The sequence below is a fragment of the Python bivittatus genome, unplaced genomic scaffold (genome assembly GCF_059951505.1).
Source record: "Python bivittatus isolate LINGU-HERP-01145 unplaced genomic scaffold, Pbiv_v1 ctg000180_np1212, whole genome shotgun sequence".
NCBI lineage: Eukaryota > Metazoa > Chordata > Lepidosauria > Squamata > Pythonidae > Python > Python bivittatus.
In genome coordinates, this window is record NW_028277047.1 from 6837741 (window position 1) to 6863829 (window position 26089).

At 45.7% G+C, this 26089-nt stretch overlaps 1 protein-coding gene across 3 annotated transcripts in view; it reads left to right on the forward strand.

Moving 5' to 3' along the window:
• RASGRP2 (RAS guanyl releasing protein 2) overlaps window positions 1-26089 on the forward strand; it is a 46916-nt gene that overhangs the window by 13640 nt on the left and 7187 nt on the right. For 2 of the 3 annotated variants that reach the window (XM_088137480.1, XM_088137479.1), the window contains exons 2-12: window positions 6737-6870; window positions 8097-8199; window positions 11743-11805; window positions 13426-13557; window positions 14038-14188; window positions 15038-15211; window positions 18344-18460; window positions 19227-19508; window positions 19866-19943; window positions 20337-20459; window positions 21255-21370. In XM_088137480.1, coding sequence (XP_087993606.1) covers window positions 6798-6870; window positions 8097-8199; window positions 11743-11805; window positions 13426-13557; window positions 14038-14188; window positions 15038-15211; window positions 18344-18460; window positions 19227-19508; window positions 19866-19943; window positions 20337-20459; window positions 21255-21370 — 1412 coding nt within the window. In that variant the 5' untranslated portion in view covers window positions 6737-6797. Of the gene's footprint in view, window positions 1-6736; window positions 6871-8096; window positions 8200-11742; window positions 11806-13425; window positions 13562-14037; window positions 14189-15037; window positions 15212-18343; window positions 18461-19226; window positions 19509-19865; window positions 19944-20336; window positions 20460-21254; window positions 21371-26089 lie in introns of those variants that run through there. The other variant, XM_088137481.1, reaches the window with a different exon arrangement.

Here is a 26089-nt window from a genome sequence, read left to right on the forward strand (position 1 = left end):
AGACCACTCTCAAGGCTGCTGCCTGGTCGGCTTTACACGTAGTACCAAATTTTAAACCCAGTTTAACAAAGCAGAGCGGGTGTCCAAATTCACAACAGCCTGATCTATGTATTGTGTGAACCCGGTTTTGGTGAAAAGGAAACACGCAAATTATTTGGGTGGAACAGAGAATGGCAACTTGAACACAGAAGAACAAACAAGCCACTATTTTTCATGTGACCCAGTTTGCTGTGAATCTGCTTTTTTTGTTTTTGCAATAATTTATTTTCTTTCTTTCTTTTTAATGTTTTATAAGTTACATTGACGTTAGCAGGGAATGAATTGCTGCGTGCCTTGGCTTATGGAAGCCTTCCATAATTTTTTTGCTGCAAATTAAAAAAAAAATTTTTTTCGGTGCCCAACTTATTCCTGATTTGTGCAATTCTGCTACATGCTTTGTCCAATAATCTGTTTATAGTACCGTGTTTCTATAAGGGAGCTGGGATACACTTTTTCCCCAAATATACAAGCGGATTGGGAATGAATTCAGAGAGAGCACATGATGTTTTGCTCTAAAGAAATCCTTGGTGGGTTTCTATTAGCTCCCAAAGGGAAATATGTATTTAAATCAGTGTTTTGAAACATGTCTATTGCATTTCTAAATGTATTTTTGATGGGTTTTGTTTGAGTTGAGCTCTGTGTAAGCATTTTTGGGAAGTACAAAATCTCTACCTTTGAGCAATCAGGGAAAAAATTGCTCAGCCAGGTTGGAGCTTGCAAAAACTGCTTTCTCAAGTATTTGTAGCTCTGGAGGAAGTAACATTTTCAGGCCTCGAGGGCAGTTGGGAGGGCTGGTCACCCAAATGTTCTTTGCCTCCCTAAATGTTAATAACAAAGTTTCCCGTGAGCTAAGCTGGACTCTTGGCAACAGCTATTATCTTTTTCTGGGATATTTCCCAGGTAGCTTCCAGCCCTGGGATTTCTTAGTGGTCTCCCATCCAGGAGCTAACTAGCTCCAAATGTGCTTAGCTAATTCCTGGCAGAAGGAATGCTGGGAATTGTAGTCCCGTTGATTGGGAAAGGAGTACACTGGGGAAGATTGCCCTCCATCAAAACAGGGAATACCCCAAGTGTTGTTGTTTAACATTGTGTAAGAGACGTGTATTCCGTTGCCATGCATTTCTGCACACAGGAAATGTTTCTTTCTCCCCACCTTTTCTTTCCTAAGCAAGTGCTGCAAGCTTTGTAGATGTGGCTGTGAACAATTGCAATTCATCTTCACACAATGTTCGACAATTTCTTCCACTCTTGACTGCCTCACCCTCAAGCAACACTGGTGCATCCGGGACAGGCTTCCTTTGACTCCCTGAGCCCGTCCCAAGCCCCCCCCCCGCCCCCGCCACTAAAAGCGGCTGGTTCTAAAGGTGTTTGGGGCCCTTTGCAAACCATTTGGAAAGTTTTTTTTACTTCAAACGTGCTGGGAACCGAATGCCAGGCTGGACAGACTGGATCAGGCAGGGTGTGTGAGAAGGGCCAAGGCTGTGTTTGTGTAGAAGAAAACTCTTTAGGACAAATGCAGATGCATTTGTAAACCCTGTTGAACCTGGTGAGCCTTAAGCTAAGTTAGGTTTTGTGGTTTGGTTCCTTTAGGCTTCACACACTCAGACAATGTGTTAAGCCAGCAGGCAAGTCTGTGCTGTGTGAATGCAATCATATGAGGGCCCTCCAGATCCTAGAGAAGCAAAGATTAAAATGGCTTTCCTTTTCCATGACCAAACCACGGTGAATGGAATGGATGGGATCTTAAATTCTCCTTGGGTTTCCAGCCGTTGAAGCCTCCGTGACTCTCTTCCCCAGTTGTTTTGCATCAGATTTCCTCAACAAAGGGGCAAGCATTGGACGACTTTGCAAGGCCGTTGTGAAGGTAGAACTTAGCCAAACCTGTGTAGAAATGAATGGAGCTCCTGCAGTGACGTTTCTGTGTCACAGAGTGGTGTTTGGGGGGGGGGGGGCGGGGAGTTCAAGAACGAGACGTTCAAGACTGAGATCTACTCTCACACACCCCTTCAAAAGCATAGAACTGGTTTTAAGATCCACCTTAGGGAAGCAAAGTTGAACCAGTAGGTTAATTAGCTAAGTTTTAGATTGGTTGCATTCACACAACATGCTAAGCCTGGGTTAGGAAAATATAAGTGCTGTCTTCCCATAGCGCACCATGCCCAAACAAATAAATTATACGTGGCTTGATAGGATGATCTGCTTCACACATGTTAAGACAAAGTCGGAGTTTCCATGCCAAGCTGAACTGCACAAGCTCTAACCCCATTTAAGCCTAGCCTAGTATGTTAGATGCTAGCTAAATATAATTTAACGGGTGGGGCTGGGAGTTAAATGAAACCTCAGAGGATCTGCACAAGTCAGATCCATTAATCCATCTGGCACAAGGCTTCTTACGCTTGGGAGCGAAGGTGGTGCTTTCACCTGCAAGGTATCTGCTTTGCTGCTTGAAAAGTAAGAGGCTAGTCCTCATGGTTCTAAATCAAGCACTGATTTAAATAGAGACCAAATGGAGCTGGAGGTGTCCTTCCAGCTGAGCTTGGGGGTCTAAAATGGCTCAACATCACCCAGGGCATCAAACAGGAGCCTTTATCATACTGACAATTGGGCAGACAGCGTTCTGCCCCTTCGCCCGGCCGAGGACGCCTTTATCTGGTCTGAGGCTCTTTCAGGCGTGGGGGCTTCTCTGATGGATTCCCACAACCTCTTCAACTTGATTCTTGAATTCATCCGGTTGTCTTGGGGCACGCCAGAGTTTGAATTCTCAGCGCACTTTTGGGGCTGGGTTCAGACGACCAGTGCAGGCAGGAAAAAAGGACTGGGTTTAAACTGAGTCGCTTGGCATGCTGTGCAAATCTTCAGTCTTTTGCTAAGTTGGTTCGACGTGTTGTGGGAACCCACCGTGGGTGGGAGCAAGACCATTTACGAGGTTTCCCACCTCCCGAGGCGGAGGATCCTCAGGCCCTCGATTGACGCCTCTCCAAAGGGTTTCTGCCTTTATCCTCTGGAGCTGGCCAAAAGATCTCCAGTTAATGGATGGCTAATCAGCCTTCCCGCTAATTAATTCAGCTTCAAAGGCCCTTTCACAGTTGGCAGGCAGCAAGAAGTCAGGGCTTATTAAGTAATTTGACGCTGGGGGTTGAAGCCGCCAAAAGGGCACTTTTCATCCAACATCTCCTTTTCTTGGCCCTGAGCATTCGAAGGAAGGGCAGAAGGATCCTCAAGCGGCGACCAGGTTGGGGCGGACTTCACCTCCCATCGTCCCCAGCGCATCGATGGGAGGTGAAAGATGGTTCTGATGGGGAGCGGCAGGTTGCTGGCACCGTGGGGAGCCTTGTATCTGGGGCACGCCCAACATGGCCGGGCCCTTTCCAAAGTAGAATTAAAATTAATTTTAAAAAATGTGTTGGAAGACACTGTTGGCACTAAATTTGTGTGTGTGTGTGTTTGTGTGTGTGTGTGATAATTATTCTTCCAGGTCATTGGGGAAGATGTCTGCAAAAGGGATCTTTCATATGTGGTGCTCGTCCAATAAAGTTGTTGTAATTGCACAACCATTCTGGAGTAAAATTTTCAGCAGCATCACCAAAGAACTAAACATTTCCACCCATTTTGGTTTTCTAGGAATTGCTACAAATCCATCTGGCTCCCCTTCATTTTATTCTGGGGAATAAAAATGAAGCCGACCTTTCTTTGCCCGAAGCCCATCTCCCACTGATTTTTCTAAAATAAAATCATATTTTAAAAAGTTAAGAGTCGGGTGCAGCAAGCTGAGGATTCACACATGTTTCGGAGGTCAATATCCTTCAGGGAGAACTTCAGTCAGAAGCGGCCGGCTACTGTTACCACCACACTGATTGCGTTGGTACAAAGTGTTCACAATGTGTGAAGCAGCTGATTTCCTTTTAAACATCAGCTCTGTGTAAGAGAGCGAGTGAAGACATTGTGACTTTCAATTCTCCTTTTAGACCTACTTTCAAGGATGAACGCTGTGGGCTATGCAGCCTAGAACAGTGTTTCTCGACCTTGGCAACTTTAAGATGTGTGGACTTCAATCCCCAGAATCCCCCAGCCAGCGATGCTGGCTGGGGGATTCTGGGGATTGAAGTCCACACATCTTAAAGTTGCCAAGGTCGAGAAACACTGGCCTAGAAGAATCTTATTGGGAATTTGTCCTCTAAGTCTAATACTCGGGGGCTCAGTCCCTCCATGTCATAAATGTCACAGTCTTTGCATTCACACGACATGTTAAATCTGGGTTAGCAAAAAAAGTGATGCTCCAATAAGCATCTTCTGCTTTAAGGGGATGGGATGGTCACTCAACAGGTTGAGAAAAGAGCTGGCTAAAAGTGCTGCAACCACATTTGGTCCCACTTGTTGCGTGAACCCAACCATGCTAGAAGCTGTCGGAAATTGACCGGAAGCGGTCAAAAAATGCAATGCACTCCGCTTGGCCTCTGCCAAATTTGTATAAAAGGGTCAGGTTTGCACTGGTTGGGATGCTGTTCTAAGCAATCTCTTGTTGGCTTACCTGTTAGCCAAAACGATCACCTGGCATCTGAAATGCAAATAAAAGTAGACCCAGGCGCTGCAGAAAAAGCAAAATGCAGCTGCAGCTTAAAATAAAAGCCAAAAACAGCCTTGATAGAGCACAGTTGGAAACACAGACATTTTTGTAGTGCTTTAGAAGTTGGGGATGGTGCATCTGGGTTATTTCCAGTGGTGCAGAGTTCCACAGGCTTGGGCCCGGGGTGAAAATGACCTCGTCTTTAAAGATCAGGACGTTTGAATAGACTGAGGTTGTAGTTATACATTTGCAGCTTCTGCACTCGTGGCGATCAACAACCCATCAGTTAAGGCTTCGTTCTCCAGCCTGTCTCGGGGGCCGGAAGGAAAAAGGCCCTCCGTTATTCATTCTTACCCGTTTTCATTCTCGTTGGTGAAAGAGCATTTCGGCACTTTTGACGAAATCGGTGGTCGCCTAAGCGGCTGAGAGAAATGCGGTGGATGGACAGGTGGTGGTCTTCATCGGACAACGAGTTTTCAGTGGCCTGCAGCTTCCACGCTATCCGGTGCATCAGTTCATTCCCAGGATAATTACCTGGGTCATGACTGCACATTGGGAGGGGCAGGCAGCCACACTGCTGCAGGGTTTTGGAAAGATCTTTTTGCATTAGTTAGTGAGGTGTGTGTGTGTGTGTGAGAGAGAGAGAGAGAGAGAGAAAGTGGGTGTGAGAATGCAGTCCCTTCCAGCGCACAAGCACTTTCCCCAGCGTGCAGCAGCTCTCTGACTTTTGTAAATCCGAAGGAGCCTCGCATGGCACTTTCTCATCCCTGGGAAGTGTGAGCAGCCAGGGAGGCTGGCGAGGAACGGGGAGATGCTCTGGAGAGAATCAACGTAGCCCGCCCTTCGTAGGCAGCTCGAAAAGACTGCACCCACCACATGTGGTGGTCATGCAAAAAAAAAAAAAAGTATTAGAAAGAAATACATTAAAAAATCCGACAAAATCTAAAACTACAATTTGGACTGAAACCACAGACGTTTCTCTTCAATATAATTCCAGAATATAAAATTATGAAAAATGCAACCATTTATTAAGATACCTGTTTACCACAGGAGAATAAACCTAGCACAAGATTGGGAAAAAACATACTTTTTGACATCAGAGTGGGAGATTAAAATTGGAGAATATGCTTGTGTCAAAATTGACTATATCTATCTATCTGCAATAGAAGTTTAACTCAATTCAAGCAGGAATGGCTCCCTTACATACAATATATCACAGAGCAAGGGAGATTTAGACACCTGGAATACGGTTTTGAGGTCTCAGTTAGAAAGTAACATCTTTTACTAATGCTTGATGCAAAGTTCAAATATCTAAACTGTAGCTAGCTATTGGGGATACAAATGGAAGGGAAATGGAGAATGTATCATGTAAATGTGATTTACTTTTCCTTTTTTTCACTGTGGTCTTTTAAAATTGAAACATGGCAGTCTTTCAGTTTGTTTGATCTTGCTTTTTTCCTATTTTCTCTGTATTTTTAACAATAAATGTAGGGATTATTTTTAAAAAAGCGCCCAGAGGCACATGAAAAAAACCCTCAAGCAATTTGAGAAGGTGGGAGACTTACTGAAGCCTCTTTCACAGGGGGAAAAAACTGGGGAAATAGAGCAGATTAAAGTTGACCCCTTCCATGGACTTCAGAGAGTTGAATTAGGCTTCATCCGGTCCAGGCCGCTGCTGGTCATGCAGGATCCATTCTGACAGAGGACCATCCGGGCTCTGTTTGGAGACCTCCTACGAGGGGAGTTCATCACTTCCTGGGGCAGTCTGTTGGCTGACAACTCGCACAGTCAAGATGTTCCTCCTGATATTTGATCTAAACCTCCTTTGTTGCAGTTTTAACTCATCAGCTCTGGTCCTGGTTCATGGAGCAACCAAGAACAGGCCCAGTTCCCTTCTGTACGACAGCCCTCCAGATGTTGGAAGACTGCTGTCATCTCTCATCTTTTCTTCTGCCAGCTAACATGTCCAGATCCTTCACAGCACTGTTCCTCTTTTACCTATTTTTACCTATGATACTTTTATTGCTCTTCAATTAGATTTGACCTTTAAGTATTCATCTCCCCTCCCTGCTCTCCATGACCCCAGGAAAAAAAAAACCTAATTTTTGGATTTTGTTTCAAAAATCATTTTAGGTGTCGCCCTAAGTGGTTGCAGCCTTGGGTTGGTTTTGAGCGACAAGATCAAACAGCCAAAATGTCTGCAACGCTAGATTTGGAAAAAGGATGCACGGTGGATGAATTGCTACACGGATGCATTGAAGCCTTTGGTAAGGATGACAGCTGTGTAATGATGTCATTGCAGACATGGTGCAATTCTCTGCCGGCACCACGACATCTGTTGCAAACTTGCAAGTTGCGTTAGCTGCACCTTGACGCTCTTGCTTCTCCCCTGGAGGTTGGATTGGAAACAATTAAATGAGCCTACAAGAATTCAGGAAGTTTTGATAAGTGGATTTTATTGCAGAACATCTAAGAAGTCATTAGGAAGGAGTTCCAGCAACTGCTGGGGATGAAATGCAAGCTGTATTTATCATAACCACCGCTGTACTGTATTCACATTTCTTTGACTCTTTTTCAGTTCAATTGAACTGCTTAACCAGTGGGTTACATAGTTAGTGGACTGCAAGTGAAGGTGGACATTGTGGAACTCACTGCCACTTTAACAATGACCACAAGTGAGATTGGATTATTTGTTATATATTTAACAAAAAGGTAATTCGTGGAATACGTTTGCACAAGGTGTGGTTGGAATCCAACATAGCAGGACAGACTCCAAGTTGGAAAAGGCAGGATTGAATCAAACCAGGTCTATTGGTCTATTAAGAAGCACCTCCATGTGTAGTTACAGTCTATCTTGAATCAAAAAACAGAAGCAGCCTAGCAATTCCCTCACTCCTGTCTGCAATTAATGTGAATAATGACATTCCTCATTGTCAAAATAAACATTTTCCCAGGGAGATCCAAGTAAAATATCTTAAGTCCACCCTATATATTTCTGATTTCCAGACTTGTATCTGTGTGTGTGCTACAATGTGAGATAACAATATACCTGTGTGGATTCCTACAAACACACACAAACACGTATGCATACATATGTACCACCCTATTTCATAGATACACGGACACACACTGCTCTGTAGCCTTTCCAAGTGTCCGTTAACAGCTGGAACCGTTGGGTGGGGGCTTGAGAAGCGTACCTCAACCTATGAGCGTTAGTTTCGAGCTGAAGCATCAGCCTCCTTTCTAAATAATCTTTTTTTAAAAAAATACAAAGCAGTTTTTAAAATGCAATGATTTCTGTCTGTGTCATTCAACAGGGAAAGCTGCTGATAACTTTGGAACCTTCTCAGAAGGAGGAGGATTTAAACTATGGGTGGAAGAGAGTGCAGGAGGGAGGGAATATGACAAATTACGTTTTAAAACCGATGCCCTGCTTCGTCACGGGTTGCCTTATCTGGGCTTATGTTCCGACATGCTTCTTTTCTTTTTGCAGATGATGAGGGCAAGGTTCGGGACCCCCAGCTGGTCCGCATGTTTCTCATGATGCATCCGTGGTACATCCCGTCTTCGGAGCTGGCTGCGAAACTGCTTCAGATATATCCTTTGGATGAGTACCCAGTTCTATCCTTCCGGTTTTTTTTGTTCTGGGGTCGGTTTCTTCAGTTAACTCAGCTTAACATGATTGATTTAAGCTAGCCATCTCCAGTGTGGCCTTTTCCAGATGTGCCTGGGCTGCACCTCCAGACTCCCCCTGCCACCACCATGCAGGGCCCGTTCAACTGGAGGACGCCTGCTTTAAATGCTGCCCGTGGTCAGAAGACACGTTCACTTGCATGCTTGGCCCTGCAGCTTTTCATTGAGACCAAACCTGGGTCACATTTTTGCGGGGGGGGGGGGTGCACTTCCAAACCAGACACAAATGTTAAAACACTTCTGGTTTTTTGAAGCATCACTTTGGCATGTTATGGGTAGTAATGAGATCGTCTCATTTAAAATAATAAGTGACTGGATTTTTCTTTCAGTGGTCCCTGAGATGAATTGGAACTTCACCATAACCCTTCCACTCCTATAGATCTTTGTGCTTGGGTGGAATATAGTGGGATGACTTTACAAAAAACCCTCTGCAGGAAAATCATTTATAACATCTTCTGAAGCTCTCAGTGAAAAAGCAATGGCTATCTATAGTGCAGTAACTCTTTGATTTAACGGACCCTGGTGGAAGGACTCTGGACTCACTGTTAAATCTGAATGTCCATTAAATCCAAATTTACTTCATTTGCATACAAGTAAGGCTCATTGTCTGGCCTGAATTTGCATTTAGTAGACATGGATACTTACTTATTTATTTATTTATTTATTTATTTATTTATTTAGCATATTTGTATAGCCGCCCATCTTGCATAGTGACTCTGGGTGGCGTACATAATAAAATGCATAAAAGCAAAATGCATAAAAACAAATAAAGCCACAATTTCAATTAAACTAAAAACAAAATAAAAAAACAAAATGGCAGCCAGCGTACAGAGAGCACATCAGTTAGCGATCGTATGGCCATCCAACAGGCCCCACTCAACCATGGGATCCCCAAGCACAAAGAAGCATGTTTTGAGGGCCTTCCAGAAGGCCAACAGGGTTGGGGCCAGCCTCACCTTGGTGGGAATGATGTTCCACAGGGCAGGGGCTACGGCAGAGAAGGCTCTCCTTCTAGGACCCACCAGATGAAGCTCCCTAGCAGATGAGACCTGCAGCATGCCTCTCCTGCTGGTCCTAGTGGGACCGGTAGACGTCACTGGGGGTCCCTCAAATAACCTGGTCCCACGCCACGTAGGGCTTTAAAGGTCATAACCAGCCCCTTGAATTGGACCTGTAAGCAAACTAGTAACCAGTGCAGCTTGCAAAGCAGAGGTATAACGTGTGCAGTTTTTGAAGCACACATAACTGTCCGCATCACCACATTTTGCACAAGCTGAAGCTTCCATATATCTTTCAAGGGCAGCCCCATGTAGAATGAGTTACAGTAGTCCAACCAGAAGGTGACTAGGGCATGAGTGACTGTGGGTTGAGCCTCCCAATCCAGGAACGGGTGAACTGGCACTCAACATGAAGCTATGCCAAGGCCCTTCTGGCCATGACTGCCACCTGCTCTTCAAGCGGCAGTCGTGAGCCCAGAAGAACCCCCAGACTGTGCACTGGGTCTGTTTGGGGCAGTGCCACCCCATCCAGGACCAAAACTGATAAATCCCAGATACAGAAGGCCCTAAAACCCAGAGCCACTCAGTCTTACGAGGGCTTCGTTGAAGCCAGCTGTTCCCTATCCACAGCCCCGCAGCCTCCAGACACTGAGAACAGCATCACTTCATTCATCAACTGGGTGTCATCAGCATACTGGTGATGGATGGTCTCACCCAGTGGTTTCATGTAGATGTTACACGGGAGTAGAGAAAGTATCGAACCCTGCGGCACCCCACATAGCAGGGGCCGAGAGCGGGACTTCTCACTCCCATCAACACCAACTGGAACCAGTCTTGGAAAAAAGAGAACCAGCACAAAAGCATGCCGTCCACCCCCAATCCTCTGAGCCGGTCCAGAAGGATACCCTGGTCGATGGTATCAAAAGCCACCAAGAGGTCAGGTAGAGCAAGGATGGATGTGCTACCCCCATAGATCATCCAAAAGCATGATCAATGCTGTTCCTGTCCCATAATCCTGATTTCCCCCGTTTGTCAGATTTTCTAGCAACAGCTATTACAGAAACAATATTCAAACTCTTGTGCTCTGTTCTTATTCTCGGTGTAGAAACTAAGGAAGATGACCTTGATGGAAATGTGCAGAAGTTGTTGCTTAGGCCAAAGGGGCTGAAACATTTTTTAAGTCCAGTGGAGTGAGATAACATTTGGAAGTGGCTCAGACAGACACCTCCCTGATTCCCTGGAGCAGTGTTTCTCAACCTTGGCCCCTTTAAGAGGAGTGGACTTCAACTCCCAGAATTCCCCAGCCAGCCATTCTGGGAGTTGAAGTCCACTCCTCTTAAAGGGGCCAAGGTTGAGAAACACTGCATTGGAATATATGAAGGGGAAGGAGGAGGCCCAGCACAATGAGGCTTGCAAGATTCGGTTATTACAGCCAACCTCCATAAAAGTAGTTTTAGCCATCCTGTGGAATTGATTTCCTGGTCTGGCCTACCTGGTGGGGGTGACACTCTCTGTATGTAATGAACTAGCCTGCATCCTCTTTGCTCTGCATCTGTCCCTTGTTTTTGCAACTGCCAAATCGCTATCGTTTTGTTTTTCGTTGACTGTAGCAGAATGAACTCTCACACCTTTTGGCAAACAGAATGTTGAGAACTCAGTGTTGGTCTGTTAAATCCAAAAGCTGTTAGATTGGGATTTTACAGTAATGTAAATCGCTCCATCCATCCATCATCTATCCATCCATGCATCCATCATCCATCCATCCATCCATCCATCCATCCATCCATCCATCCATCCAACCATCCATCATCTATCCATCCATCCATCCATCCATCCATCCATCCATCCATCCATCCATCCATCCATCCCGTCCATCCATCAATCATCTATCTATCTATCTATCTATCTATCTATCTATCTATCTATCTATCTATCTATCTATCTATCTATCTATCTATCTCAATCACATTAGATTGGGATTTTACAGTAAGTGACTCTGGGCGATGTACAGCAATTGAATTAATTAAATGGAAACGGGTCAGCACTCAGAAACTAATTTAATGGGTAGCTTGAACATCTCTGGAATACTAAATCCGTATTCCTGAATCAGATATTGTCCAGTTTAAGATGTCTGTGCAATACCCAGTGGTTATGTTCGCACAACTTGTTAGATTAAGCAAATAGAATTGGGTAGTTCAGGATTGTCGTGTTGTGGCAACCCGGCCATTCTCTTGTACCTTGTGTGAAGCAGGCTGTTCCGTTAAATCAGGACATGGTTGATTTGATGGGCAGCGGTTATTACTGAGGCCTCTGTTGTATTTTTTCGAACCAAGTTCAGGGTTGAATGTGTGAATGAGGACAAAGCACAAACGTGAACATACGTATGTGGTGCAGAGAACCACACACACACATTCTCTCTTTTATTTGCTCCTTAACTCTGCCCTGAACTTACCAAGAGTCTCGTGGGTCAAAAAACAGCTCCTTGCCGGTGAAAACTTGCCATCTAGTCAGGTGAGTGGCTGGTGATGGTTGAACATGGCCAGGTGAGAAGCGGGATGTAGGGAATCGGAAATGCCAGCTACGGTAGACCACTCTGGTGGAACGCTGTTATCGGCTGCTGATCGGTTCATTGGTCAAACTACATTTTCAGCAATCAAATCCTTGATCCTGTTTATATCCTGGGGATGGAAAACAAGTTGAAGATGGTTTGAACGGTTTGAAAAGGACATGTTGATTGACACACCCCTCAATCTGTGATTCAGCTCACACTTTGTGCTGCGCCATCAAAAGTAGTTTTGCTTCGGGTTTAGCACATTGGGTGAAGTATTTAATTAATCAGTGTATTTATTTATTTATTTATATGCCACCTGACTCTCAGTGACTTTGGCCGGTTTACATATTGAAGACAGGTGATACGGCTAAGATAATATGTCCGTGGCGTGTCGTTGCCAAGACTATGCAGAACGAAGTGAATATAATACCCCCCCTTATTTTGGGGGGGTGCCTTTGAATCTGTGTTGACTCCTGGCAATTGCCTGGAGGAGTCCCTGAAGTTTTCTTGGCAAGATTTCAGAGGTGGTTTGCCCTGGCCTCCTCCTTCCAAGGGCTGAGAGAGGGACTGGCCCAAGGTCACCCAGCTGGCTTCATACCTAAGGTGGGACTTGAACTCACGGTCTCCTGGTTTCTAGCCTGGTGCCTTCACCATGACACCAAACTGGCTCTCAATAGCCCTCTTACTGGGGAAAAATGATAGTTGTGAGACAGATCCCCCAGTTGTCCTCCAGAATTCATATTTCACTGACACCCATCTGGTTAAGCTGCGGTGGCTTGACCCATCACTGCCAACCTGATGGCTTCCAATAGATTCAGCCTGCAGCTCCAGGAATTTGTAGAAAGCTGGAGATGGTGGAGATGACCCCTGACTACTTTTCCTCCTCTTTCTCCTCTCTCTTCTCCTCTGCCTCTTCCTCCTTCCCCTTTTCCGTGTGCTGTTGAATGCTAGCAAACTCATGGCAGCTTACAATACAACCCACGATAATATAGATATACATTATATATAGACACAATTTATGATATATATTGTGTCTATTATAGGGTGAAATAAAACGACCATGGTACAAAAATCCTAACTATGCAATGCCCAGAAAATACTTGGTAAAACCAAAACATAACGATATCAAATAATTGAAATTACAACATAAAAGCAGCAAAACAACCGATGGCAAAGACCCATTGCTCAAAGGTCCTCGGAAAAGTTTCACAACTTCTGGAAAGCTGTTCCAAGGGGGCCAATTTAGCTTCTCAAAGGAGGCTGTTCTAGAGTGTTGACCCATAATGGAAAGACACCCCCTTTTGTTCTCAGTTCCCCTTTTTCTTATGGAATTGAGGCACTGAGTGAACAGACCTGGAGGTCCCTGGGTGGCATACTGGGCTTTGTACATCAACACATTTTGTAAGTTTGAAGACCTCCAGCAAGGAAGAACTTGACCAGTGCCTGAGATGTTTGGGAGAAGCCAGTCCAACTCATCTGAAGATGCCAGGCCGTGTTCAGGCTCTCGGGTGGGGAGAGAAATAATTTTCCTAGAAGATACTCAATTTGGAGCATTAATTGCTCCCTGTTTGTTCTGACAGGTACTGGATCTCAGCTTTCCCTGCAGAATTTGACCTCAACCCAGAACTGGCCGAGCAGATCAAAGAGTTGAAGGAACTTCTCGGACGGGAAGGGAGCCGCCGACACAGCAACCTTATTGATATCGAGAGCGTGTAGGTAAACGGCAGGACGGGACTCGTGTCTCCATAACTATCCTTCCGATCCACCCGCAGCACCTCTGGCTTCATTTACGGCTATTTCTGGCTGGAGTTGCCTCACATCTTTAACTGGGTTCATTCCAGAGCCAGCAACTGCATTTGCATAACACAAAATATGATTCATTGTGAGATGAGTTGGATTGATTGTTATGGTTTGGGTGGGCTCAGTATGCTGGGGGAACCCATCCCAGTTGGGGAGCTGATGATTCAGGGCATTGTGGAAACTTAGGAAGTAGGTTAAATCAGTAACCAAGTTAAGCAGGTTGTGCAAAAACCTAATCAGTTGGTTTGAACTCTGGCAGAAGTTAAGGTAAGGTGTGATTCAGATCAGCTAATATTGTTGACATTCTTGATGACTGTTCCAGATTCCTTCTCCTCCTCCTCTTCTAGTTGTTGAGATTAGGGTTGTTGGTTTTTTTTGGTGCCTCTATCCAGCCCAACTTACAAGTGGAAGAGACAAGTTACACAACGCCACCCCGTGGCACAGAAGAAGCGCAAGATGTCACTGCTTTTTGACCACCTGGAGTCGGGGGAGCTGGCAGAACATCTCACCCACCTTGAATACCACTCCTTCAGCAAAATCCTGGTAAGTGCATGGAAGAGAAAGACCTGCTCACATCATCCTTAACCAGAAAAGCTCTGATTGAATCCCGGTCCTTAAGGCCAAGTAGAGCAGTGGCCATCTAAGATATATGGCTTCCATCTCTTCATATTGGGTTTCCTGGCTGTTCCTTTCTATAGGAGAAGCTAAACTGTACATCAGGACAGCTTTCTCCAGATGTGTGGACACCAGCTCCCGGAATTCCTAGCTGTGGCCATGGTGGGTGTGTAATTCTGGAGTTGATGTCTCCACATCTGGAGAACTTCCAGACTGGAGAAGGCTGGGCTAACTTGTCACAGCTATGGTCAGTCAGTTCTGTCCCCATAAGGTCCACACTCCCAAAGTTAGAATATCTAACCTAGCTTAATGTTCCTCTACAAACAAACCTGGCTATTAATAGTAAGCTTGAAAGATTTTAAAATCAGAGATATTTTGCTAATTTGCTTTGCAGTTGCTTTTCTTTTTTTAAGGAGAAGAAAATGTCGGTGGGTTTGTCCTGGATGTGATGCAAAATCCTGACACTAATTTGAATTACAGGATGGTCAGAGAGGGTGTCTTTTTCTCACAATCCCCTCCATAGCCTCTTTGGCTTCGTATACTTACTGAACCCCATGGAAGGACATGCAGGACAAGAAAACTTCCAGGGAATTGGAAGGCAGAGTTTTGCCCAGAATGCTCAATTCTCCTTGAAAGACGTTCAAAAGTTGATGCTTTCATTGCATAAGACCATTACTTCCTACTCTGAGAACGGCATGAGCCTTGGAGGTATCTCCAGAGCTGCTTCTTGCTCCAACCCCCTTCCTGAGCCTTGAAAGCCCTCCCCCCTTTTCCCAGTTCCAGGACTACCACAGTTTTGTTATGCACGGCTGCACGGTGGACAATCCCATCCTGGAGAGATTCATCACCCTCTTCAACAGTGTCTCCCAGTGGATTCAACTCATGGTGCTTAGCAAACCCACCGCTCAGCAGCGGGCCCAAGTCATCACACGCTTTGTCATGGTGGCCCAGGTGAGTTTGCCAGTCCTGGAATACCATTCTGTGATTTCCGCCTGCATCTGTTCCCTGTGGTTGTATTGACTGATACCACCACCAGTCAGTGGACCTTCTCTCTGGCCATGGAGTGGCCTTCAACTCCCAGCATTCCCTGGAATGTCTACCTTGACTGAGAATTCTGGAAGTTGAAGTCCAAGCAGTGGGGGAAGGGATGTGTTAAGGAGAGCAACAAGCCCCTTGGTGTGTTGGCACAGCTCCTAAACCTGGGTTAACACAATGGTTGTGTTCTCATAGCATCATGCTGGCTGGGGAATTCTGGGAGTTGAAGTCCACACTTCTTAAAGTTGCTGAGGTTGAGAAACACTGCTCTAGGTCATTAAGTTGTATTCCAGCCATCCCCAGACTGGTATTCAGGAAGTCTCTTGGATTGCAAAGCCCAGAATTCCTCCCTCTGACTGAATTGGCTGGGAATTGTGGGGCTGGTAGTCCAGCATATTTGGAGGGCATTGGCTTAGAAAAATTAGCAAGCAGCATCTCTGTGGACGATGCTTCCTGTCTCATCAGTGGGTCCCTTTTAACAGAAGGTCCCGGGAGCTGAGCCAGAAGCTGGTGGGGTTCACACAACCCACTTGACCAGGCTGAAACGGGTTTGGGCCATTTGTGGTTGAGCGTGTAGCATGACCCTCTTCCATGATCTTGGCATGTGGTATGAAGCAGGCTCACGGGGCTACAGCCTCACCTCTGCCTGGGCCAAATTGGGCTCTTTGAGTGCTTGATAGAAACAGGATCAGCAGCAGGTTTTTGGCAGGGGTAAGAAATTTTCCTGTCATTTGAGATGGCCCCAGTTGGAATATAAATAGTATAAATAAATAAATACCAAATAACTAAATTAAGAGACCAGGAACAAGTGCCCAGATTTCATATTTTGGGCTGTGCTCCTGTATCTCCTTTAAAGCAGAAAAGGGGACTTTATTTTTAGCCGAGGCCTCTGTGTATTGTTATTCTTGTTGTTAGGTTCTCAAGAAGTGTGTCGATGAGAGCACAAATCGCCAACCTCATTTCAATGAGGCCAAAACATATGGTTTTTTAAAGGAATATAGATAAGTTACCTTTGGCAGAAGCTTAACACAGATCATCTTACCCACACACCCCAACGTGGCCTGGAGTTAGAAGAAATATCCAGAATCCTGCCACAGCCTCTTCATGTTTTGCTACCAACATTTGGCAGGGTGGTTTGCTGCAAAAATAGGCCGGGGACCATACGTGGCTTGCGGGGGGTTTGACGATTACAGGCTGCCCACCCCGCTTCTAAACCCAGCAGTATCTGTTGTTGCAGCCTTGCAAGCCCATCTTTCATTTTCCTGGCAAACATGAGTTAGAGCATTTCCTTTCCAAGTTCATTACAGTTTTAGCAGCGGCGTCTCCTGCCCTCCCTCCCTCCCTCCCTCTTTGCAAATCCCCAAATGGCTCCCCCCCCCCCCGGCCCTTTAGAGCCGCTTCGACTGCCCAGAATGACTCAACTTGAGTTGAACAACGCTGCCTGTTGTGTTATTTTGCACAAAGGCTCTCTGGTCCTCAGTCACAGCTGTCGTTAAAAAAACAGTGCATTTGGTCAATCTGATGGTGTGAAGTTCAGAACATCCTTTTTTTACCTCGATGATTTTCTTTGAACAGCAAGAGGGAAGGGAAGGCGCTTTGGTAACCCAATAAACAACTGCTTACATGATTGCAGGCTGGAAGGGAAGGGCACCCAGGATAAAAATCAGCACAAGAAATTTGCAAAATGGTGCATTTTTCAGGCGGCTGCTTTCCCCCCCTTTTTAATATGCCTCCACAGGCTCTTTCGGCATCGAAGGGTTTAGAAAAGTGGCCTTGCTGTAACCAGCTGGACGGTGCTGTTAAAAAAAAAAGCCCTTTGTGATCTGCTTCATGCGTGACGCCCAAGCATGGTGGAGCTTAGCAGGGGACTAGGTTAAATTCATGGTAATTAAGATACAACCAGGATCCATGGATTTTTTTTTAGATTAACCTATGTGACCATGGCTTTTTATCTCATTGAACCCAAATGGGTTGGTGGGTGATGGTGGATAGCATAATTAATAAATAAATAAATTAAATAAATAAATAAATAGTGTATCGCTAAAGGGGAATGATATTATAAGGCATCATCACCATCATCATCATCATCATCATCATCATCATTATATTATTTGAAGACCTGGCTCTGCCATCTGGCCTGGGGCGGGGAGGGAGGATATCAGAAACGGGGTTGGCTGGCCCCTTAGCGGCCTGGTGTGGCCCCTATCAGCTTCTTGGATTTTTTAGCCTTTTTATCTTTGTAATGTCTGGTTTTTATAACTTTTAATTATGTATTTTGATTTTAGTTTGTTGTAAGCCGCCCAGAGTCCCCCATTGTGGGGAGATGGTCTATTAAAGTCTATTAAATAAATAAATAAATAAATAAATAAAATTATTATTATTATTATTAGGAAGAGGGCATAGCTAAAAAGGAGAAGTGGCAAAGCGCTTACAGCAGTGTTGTCCAAACTTGGCCACTTTAAGATGAGTGGACTTCAACTCCCAGAATTCCTCTGCTGGCTGGGGAATTCTGGGAGTTGAAGTCCACTCATCTTAAAGTGGCCAAGTTTGGACAACACTGGCTTACAGAAATGCAAACCATAGGAGAAACACACACGGAAATGCATGCAGTTGTTGGTGCTTTTTTTTCCAAAAAGGCATTTTTCAAAAGAGGCCGGAATAATAAAATAACCCCGCAATATCCACGAATGGGTAACAGACCTTGATTTCAGGGAACCAGTGGTCCGAGCTGGACCTGGCTGGTGCCTGGAGGGAGGTCACCGGGAAAGGCTGGGCTGCGTGTCATTGCCCAGAACAAGGCAGGGATGTGTCCGTGACGTCACCAGCAGCCGAGCCTGATTCAAAGGAGGTTTTATTTTATTATCATTTTATTACTTCCTCCAAGAGCTCAGCTCAGTGGCCGTGCTCAGCTGACCTCACGGACCCAACGTGGATGGGAGACCACAGTGAAGCCCAAAGGAGCGTGCGGGTGCGATGGGCTGCGACTGATTGCATCTCTCCCCCCTGCCTCCCCCCTGCCCCCCGTGCCCCTCCTGCCTCCCTTTGCAGAGACTCCTTCATTTGCAAAACTTCAACACCCTGATGGCCGTGATCGGCGGGCTCGGCCACAGCTCCATCTCCCGCCTCAAGGAGACGCACAGCTTTGTGAGTCCGGAGACGACAAAGGTAAAGGAATGGGGCCGGGGGGACCGGTTACACCAAGAGATGCTGAGGCCCCCAGGGAAGACCAAGACCAGAGGGCCGAGGACTGGCCGTGGGTTTCAGAAGGGGTGGCTGGGTGAGGCACCGAGAGGACCGGCCCTCTGGCCCCTTCCTTCTCCCTGCAAGGCGCAGAGGCAGCTCCTGTTTTCTTGCTCTGGAGGGCGAGAGGAAAAAGCCCTCGTGCAGAGCTGGGGGAACCCTTGACTGAGGGAGGGGCTGGCGGCATTCGAGTGGAAGTGAGGGAGCCACCAGCCAGACTCGCGCATTGACTAGATGCCCTCAAGGGTCCCTTCCAGCTCACCTCTGATGTAGCCATGAATGCCGGCCGGGAGGAATGGTTGGGTCAGTTTGGTGGTGGGCTCCTTACCGAACTGGGCAGCTCACAACAGTTAAAAAACAACAATCTGGTTTTTTAAAAAAACAAGTTAAAAACCAATATACAAAGATAGGAAACCATCCATAACTGCTGTAAAATAAGCAGCAGTGAGGACAAGAAGCAGATGTTCCCTTTATGAAATGGATGGCTGCTTGTTTTATCCTCTCTGTTGGGAGAAGTCACCTAAGAGGACCTGTAGCTCCGTTTCATCCCTTGTTTCTTCCCCACGGTTTCCAATCCGGGGCCAGCTTTTCCCCCAGCCGTTCTGAGTGTTGTCCTGCGAACAGAGCCAAGTGACTAGTCCTCATGGGCTCCACAGGGCTTCAGCTTCCCCCTTGCCCGGCTCTGTTGCAGGTCTGGGAGTCGCTGCTGGAGCTGCTGTCATCGGCAGGGAATTACAGCCGCTACCGGCGGTGTTTTGCGGAGTGCGTGGGCTTCAAGTTCCCCATCCTAGGAGTCCACCTCAAGGACCTGGTGGCCGTCCACGTGGCCCTTCCCGACTGGCTCGACCGGGCGCACACCCGCCTCAATGGCAATAAGATGCAGCAGCTGTTTAGCATCCTCAGCGACCTCGCGATGGTGCAGAGCATCCGCCCCCCATTCGAGGCCAACCCTGACCTTCTCAACTTGCTCATGGTATGACCTCCTAGCCCGGCCGGTCCTGCCGTTAGCACCCTACAGCTCCTCTGTCTTGTTTCATCCTGTTGCTGTGCTCAGCTGAGGACTGGCGGGGGGTGGGGGGGCAAAAGAAAACTTACCAGCTGTTTCCAGAAGTTTGGAACTGGTGAGGCTTTGCTGGACTGATTCAACGTGGCTTCGGCCTTTAGAACGCAAAGCAGATTAGCAGATAAATGTAATTTGAAAAACACCCGCTTTTGGAGAGAAGAAGTGGAGTAGGGAGGGATCCATTGATGGTTCCCTCTTCTGACTTCAGTGTGTTTCTAGGCTGGCCTATGACCACAGTGACGATTTGATTGATTGTGTTTCTGGCAGGTCTCCCTGGATCAATATCAAACAGAAGAGGAGATCTATCAACTCTCTTTGCAACGCGAACCCCGAAACAAGTCTACGGTATGTGGAGGTGACTTGCAAACCAGGATGGGGACCTTGAGGTCACACCTGGCTGGGGAAGAGTGCTCTGGGCCATGCTCCAGCCCTGTGAGGTGGGATGTGATTTCAGAGGAGTTTCAGTGAAAAATGGAAGCTGAGTCTCTCTAGATGGATGATGTGGAGGGAGATCACGATGGGGGGGATGGAGGGATCAGGCCAATGCGAGCACCAGAAACTCTCTTTTTGGAATAATATGTATAAGCAGAAGATTGGTGGTTCACTCCCTGCATTTCCACCCCATAAAATAATCAAATATCTCAAGTAAATCTCATTTACTTTGAGTCACTTCACGATGCATCTTTTCAATTTTTGCAAACGTGGTTCCTCCTCCCTTTTTCTTCTTCTCTGCTCCAGCCTTCCAGCCCTACATCTTCTACCCCACCACCCCAGCCTGTTATGATCGAGGAGTGGGCATCGGTGCCCAAACCGAAGCCAGACCAAGAAATTGTGCGCAAACACATTGAGAAGATGGTAGAGGTAGGAAGCCAGGAACCCTCGTGTGGAGAGTGGGTGGTACGTTGGGTGGTGTCAACAGCCATACTCCATGCAGTGAGATTCCCGGAAAATATGAGTCAGTTCCACAGAATAATTGTCTACTGAATAATTCCATTTTAAATGGTTCTACACAGCTCAGCCTTCCCCAGCTTGGTACTCTCCAAATATGAAGATGACTCCCAGAATTTCACAGGTAGCACTACTACAATTTTGAGTATTCAGCCATAGGGAACCTGGGGAAATGGAAAGAAGCCATGATCCTTTAATTTTGCCCAAGAGCTACTGTAGTCCATGATGAAAGTAGCCGCCTATAACTTACAGAAAAATTGACCAAGGAGATGATTTTTAAAAAACATTTTTTTAAGTTATAAAATTCTCATAAGAAACAAGTGACATCTGTATTTGTAGTCTGCTTAAAAAAGAAGTTAATCATCCACATGGCCGGTATTTCTGTTGGCTGATGATATACTGTGTATAGACTACCATTGTATCTATTTAATAGCCCTAGAATGAAAAACAAGGGAACATTGAACTGAAGCTTTATTTGCTTCAGTAAAACACTAAAAACATTTTTAGAATAAAATATTCCAAGTTGGGTGGCTTTGTTATGAGTGTAAGAAAAAAAATCTTTTTCTACTACATTGAGGGATGATAAGGTCCTAAATCTGAAAGAAGGTGAAGAAAGGAGTTGGGGACCATCTTGTGGTGCTGAAAATCCTTTAGCTTTAATTCAGCTTTAGCTTTCCTCCTTCATCCCAAACCCTGCCTTTCTTTTAGTCTGTTTTCCGGAACTTTGACGTGGATGGAGATGGGAATATTTCCCAAGAAGAATTCCAGATTATCCGGAATAATTTCCCATATCTCTGCAAATTTGGAGACCTGGATGAGAATCAGTAAGTGCCAAAGGCTTGGCCCACTGCCTCTCCACGTTTAATCCCTTTCCTTATACATTATATTATTTGTGTGTGATTTAATTCCAGCAAACTCCTAGCTATCCTTGGCTGAGCAATGCTTGGTTTAGTCCTTGGATGGGAGACCAAGAGGAAAGCACAGGGCTGGGAGGTAGACTGGGGAGTCAAAAAAACTTTCTGGAATAAGGCAGCGGCACACTGCTTCTATATCATTGTTCAGAAAACTGCATACAAATCTTCATTAAGATAACAAGACTTGAATGGGCCTTAATTATTATTTCATGACTTACTAGAAACACATCCCAGTTTCTTGTGTCAATTCAGATATACCCAAGAAAGCTTATGTTAAAGAAAAAAATAAATCCTACAAAGAAAGGGACTTTATTACTTTAATGTTGCAATTGCTGTTATTATTACTGAAAGATGCTAGCACCCCACCAAATCAACTTGGAAATTATGCTATCTCACTTGTTCCTTCGCAGAACAGGAAAGTTTACTTGTGTTCCACTTCAGAGGTTTTCAAGTTTGCAAATGAGGACATATTTGAATGCCTGCTTCCAGGCAGCTGCACATAATAGGGAAAAACAGAACGGGATTTTGGTTTGACAGGCGTTTCCTTGGAGCCTTCCAACTCACTCTTTGCTCTGCCTTTCTCTTTATAGTTTGGATAGCATCAGCTGCCCTTCCAGCGTGAGTGCCAACTTGATCCCCACCTTTATTGCAGGACGATGATGGTTGTCCTAGTATCATGTGTTTGCCTGTCATGGCTGCTGTTTATGGCATTCAGTCATTTTTCCAAATTTGCACGACTCGTGTTGTATGCAAACCTGGCCCCTGAGGTGAATTTATGGTTGTGTGTGTCCTGCAAACCTGGAAAAGTGGGTTGCACAACATGTTGTACCACATAATGTGCAAACCTGCCACCTGTATGATGAGTTTAGGGCTCCGGGTATTGTGCAACGCAGCAAACTGGGTTAATTCCGTAAATGGGCTGCTTGGTGGTTTATTCGTGTTAAGGAGAGTTGAGCCTTCCCACCTCTCTCTTTGGGGCCCGGGTGTTGCAAAGACTGAAGGGCCCCCTTTTGATACCACCGTTTAGGGCTGCTGGGCAAGACAATGGCTGAAAGGGGGACTTTTTTCTAGTAGACACCAGTGGGTCAGGGACAGGCAGAGAGCAGGTTGTTCTGGGATGAAAGGAAGCTGAAGAGGTTGGAGGAAGGCAGGAAAGGTCTTTCATGCAGATCGATGGGCAAGGGGCCTCTTCCAGGCACAGAAAAAAGGTAAGGGGTACCTCCAGATGGGCACAGGCTGTGGAGGTACAACTTGGGGGGGGGGAGGAAGAGGAACCAGAGGCAGTTGAAACATGGAGAGGAATTGCTTCAGTACTGAGGACTAGAACCTTGAGATTGATGCACAGTTCTAAAATGGAGACGCTGCCGTGGAGCTTTAAGGAGAGGGTTAATTTAAATTAAAATGAAGTTAAAAATGAGCATGGCAAAGACCTGATGCAACTTGAATGTGAAATATGATGACAGGCAGTGATATTTGGAGGGCTGCTTAGCTTGATCTAAGATTTCAGCTCTGGACCAGGATGTGTCCACAGAGAGCACCGTTGTTGCCTGACAGGCTGGAGCTTTCATTTGGCTTGTTTTACGCTCTTCAATGCCTTCCTTCAAAAAGGGAAGCTCCCTTGCAAAACACCAGCCTCCTTGTCTGTCATTTCGAAAAGTGCCTCTCTGTCTCCTGCGGTCCCAGGGGGCATTTGCAGATACTGGAAATAGGTGACTGCAATTTGACATTTCCTTTAAAAATCTGCCCCCAAATGGTGAAAATTCCCAGCAGTGATATTTTTTCCTTACTGTGTAAATGAGGCCACTGAAATATAGGAAGGGGAACACACTCTTGCACAAGCAGGCAACGAGCGTGTTTCAATTCCTGGGATCTGAAACTGCACAGACACACTTTCTTCTCTTATAATCCTAATGATAACAACAACACCAACAGCAACGTAATAATAATAACACCATCGGCATTGACAAAATCGCCATTGGTCCATTGCAAAAGGCAGCTTGACTTGGAACCATTTCCATCATGCAATGATACTTTTAACCCCATCAAACAACATCTGCCTATCCCAGGTCCTTGGGAAGGACCCGATCAGTGGATAAAAATGCTAAACCCAGTCTAAACATCTGGCTGACTGGGTGACCCACCATAGTAATATAATTTTCCCCTTTAATTTGCTTTATTGAATTCTTAACAGACATAAAGTAAATACATTATATCATTTGAGTGCAGTGGTACTCATAGGGTGCAGATTAGAGATTATTAACACTCTTATTATTTAGATAACAATCTTTCTTTAAAGAGAAAGAAAAAGAGAAAGAAAAGAAAAATGTATAAAGAAAAATAAGTTTATATTAACTCTGGCCTGTGACCGTAATAAAAATTCTATTCTATTCTATTCTATTCTATTCTATTCTATTCTATTCTATTCTATTCTATTCTATTCTATTCTATTCTATTCTATTCTATTCTATTCTATCCTATCCTATCCTATCCTATCCTATCCTATCCATGATTTCTAAAATGTTGATGGGCACAAGGTTGTTTAAATTTTATGTCCAAAGCTAAATGTGGCATTAAGAGACAACTAAAAATTACATCAACGTATTTGCTATACGATAAATACAATGTCTTAAGCTTAATACTTAATACTAAGATTTCCACTGTTTTGTTCATTATTGTTTGCGCATGTTAAAGAAAAAGAAAAAAATGGACAAACAAAATAAGCCACAACAAAAGGAAAAGAAGTTTAAAAACAAGTTGGTTTCTAACTTCCCCCTTATTGCGCCTCAGCCAATTTGCGGTGTTTACAGTGTGAGTGTTCAGGTCCCTTCGGCGCCATGCCGCAATACGGCGTCCGTATTGGCCGTGCTGCGCAATGGGTTGTATCCGTGGGAGCCATTCTTGCTTGAATAATAATGTTTTTCGTAGTCATGGTTTGATACGAGGAACCTGCCCAGTCCCTGCTCATTTTATCAGAGGCACCAAGTGGGCAGCTGAGATTCACCACTCACTGCAACTGATGAAGGGAACTCTTGTCCACCAAGAGCTGTAACAGTAGCCGGGGTGTTGCAGGGAACAACAGCAACAACTAACTCTCTTTGTTGGGTTTGCTGCCCCAGATCAATGGTTTGATGAACCGATGAACTGATTTTCTTCTGAATCAAATGAGGAGTGTTTTAAAGCCTATTTTCCTGCCTCCTGCCCCTTCCACTGTGGCGAAAGAAGCCTTGACGGGCCCTGCAGTTTTCCTGCGGGTCGGCGCAAGGGCGGGAGAAAGGCAGGAATGAATGTCGCGTCCTGTTTGCAGCCCTGGATGCCGAGGCCAAATAGTTTCTGGCAACATTGTCCGTCCCTGGGAATGAACCCAGGCGCTGAGCCTGCTCCCCCTTTGCGTTCAGCTGCAGGCCGCTCTGTTGGGAGACGAAGTGGAAACCCCTGGAGAGGCAGACTTTCTGCTCTCAAGCAGCCACAGCTCTCCTTATTTGGAGTTTTTCGCCTCCGGCTCGGCTACCGCGCCCTGCCATTCTCTCGGCCGGTCTTTGTGGTTTCCGGGAGCAAGGCTCCCCGGCTCGCGAGCGTGTGGGAAAAGGGGAAAGTAAATAGGTGGGGTTTTGTCAACCGCTGTTCCCACCTGTACGGCCACCGGGACACCAGATCCCCCCTTTTTCTCAGCTGGCAACTTGTAACGAGGGGGGACGGGGCCCACGTTTCTTCCAAGCTGTGATGGGGTGGGGGTGGGGGGTGTTTGAAGCAAAGGGCCCCGTGGCGAAAAATCGCTGGAGTGGCCTTCTTTCTCATTCTGCAAAATCCAGCTGGCCCTTTCAGGAAAGTCTCCATCTCAGGACAAACTTCTGCACTAGTTTTCCAAAAGTCAGGCAGACTTTAGAGCTCTGCAGAACTCTTCATCAGGCCAAAAAGGACTTTTTCTCTCCCTGCCCTTCCTTTCACCTTCTGAAGCATATTTTTGAGGAGGCACGCCTTGTTTTTTTGCCCCTGCGGTTTCTGCAAGAACAGAATAATCTTGGGTTTTTTTTAGTACTGCTTGCAAACTACCCAAAATGATAAAAACAGGAAAGGAACCAAAAAAACCCACCCCACATGGGATCGTGAGGAAGGATAGCGATAGAAGGGTGCATGGAAGGTCTGTCACGTCCATCATACGTTAGTAGCATACTGCAGTGATGGGACGAAATGATCAGTTGCAGGAAGCAGGTGCGGATAACCCTCTTTTGGCTGGAGTTGTAACGGCCCAGTGGTTGAACATCTGCTTTGTGGGGAGGAGATACCATATTCTCCACATTTCTTATTTAAAAAGTGTCAAATAATAGAGGATGGAAAATACAATTCTTGGCCTGAGAAGTGCAACCAGTGTCGGGCTAGAACAGTGTTTCTCAACCTCTTTAAGCCACTTTAAGATGTGTGGACTTCAACTCCCAGAATTCCCCAGCCAGCAATGGGGGATGAAAGACCCGGTGCACACAACGTACCAACTATCAATGATTCAACAGGTTTGCGCAACAGACAGAGCTGCTGGAAAACAAACCAAGATTATTATGGTAGCATTTGGGGCAAAGGCAACTGCTAAGTCTTTTGTTGACCTGGAAAAGTGGGTTGTGTGAAGAGGCAGAGTCT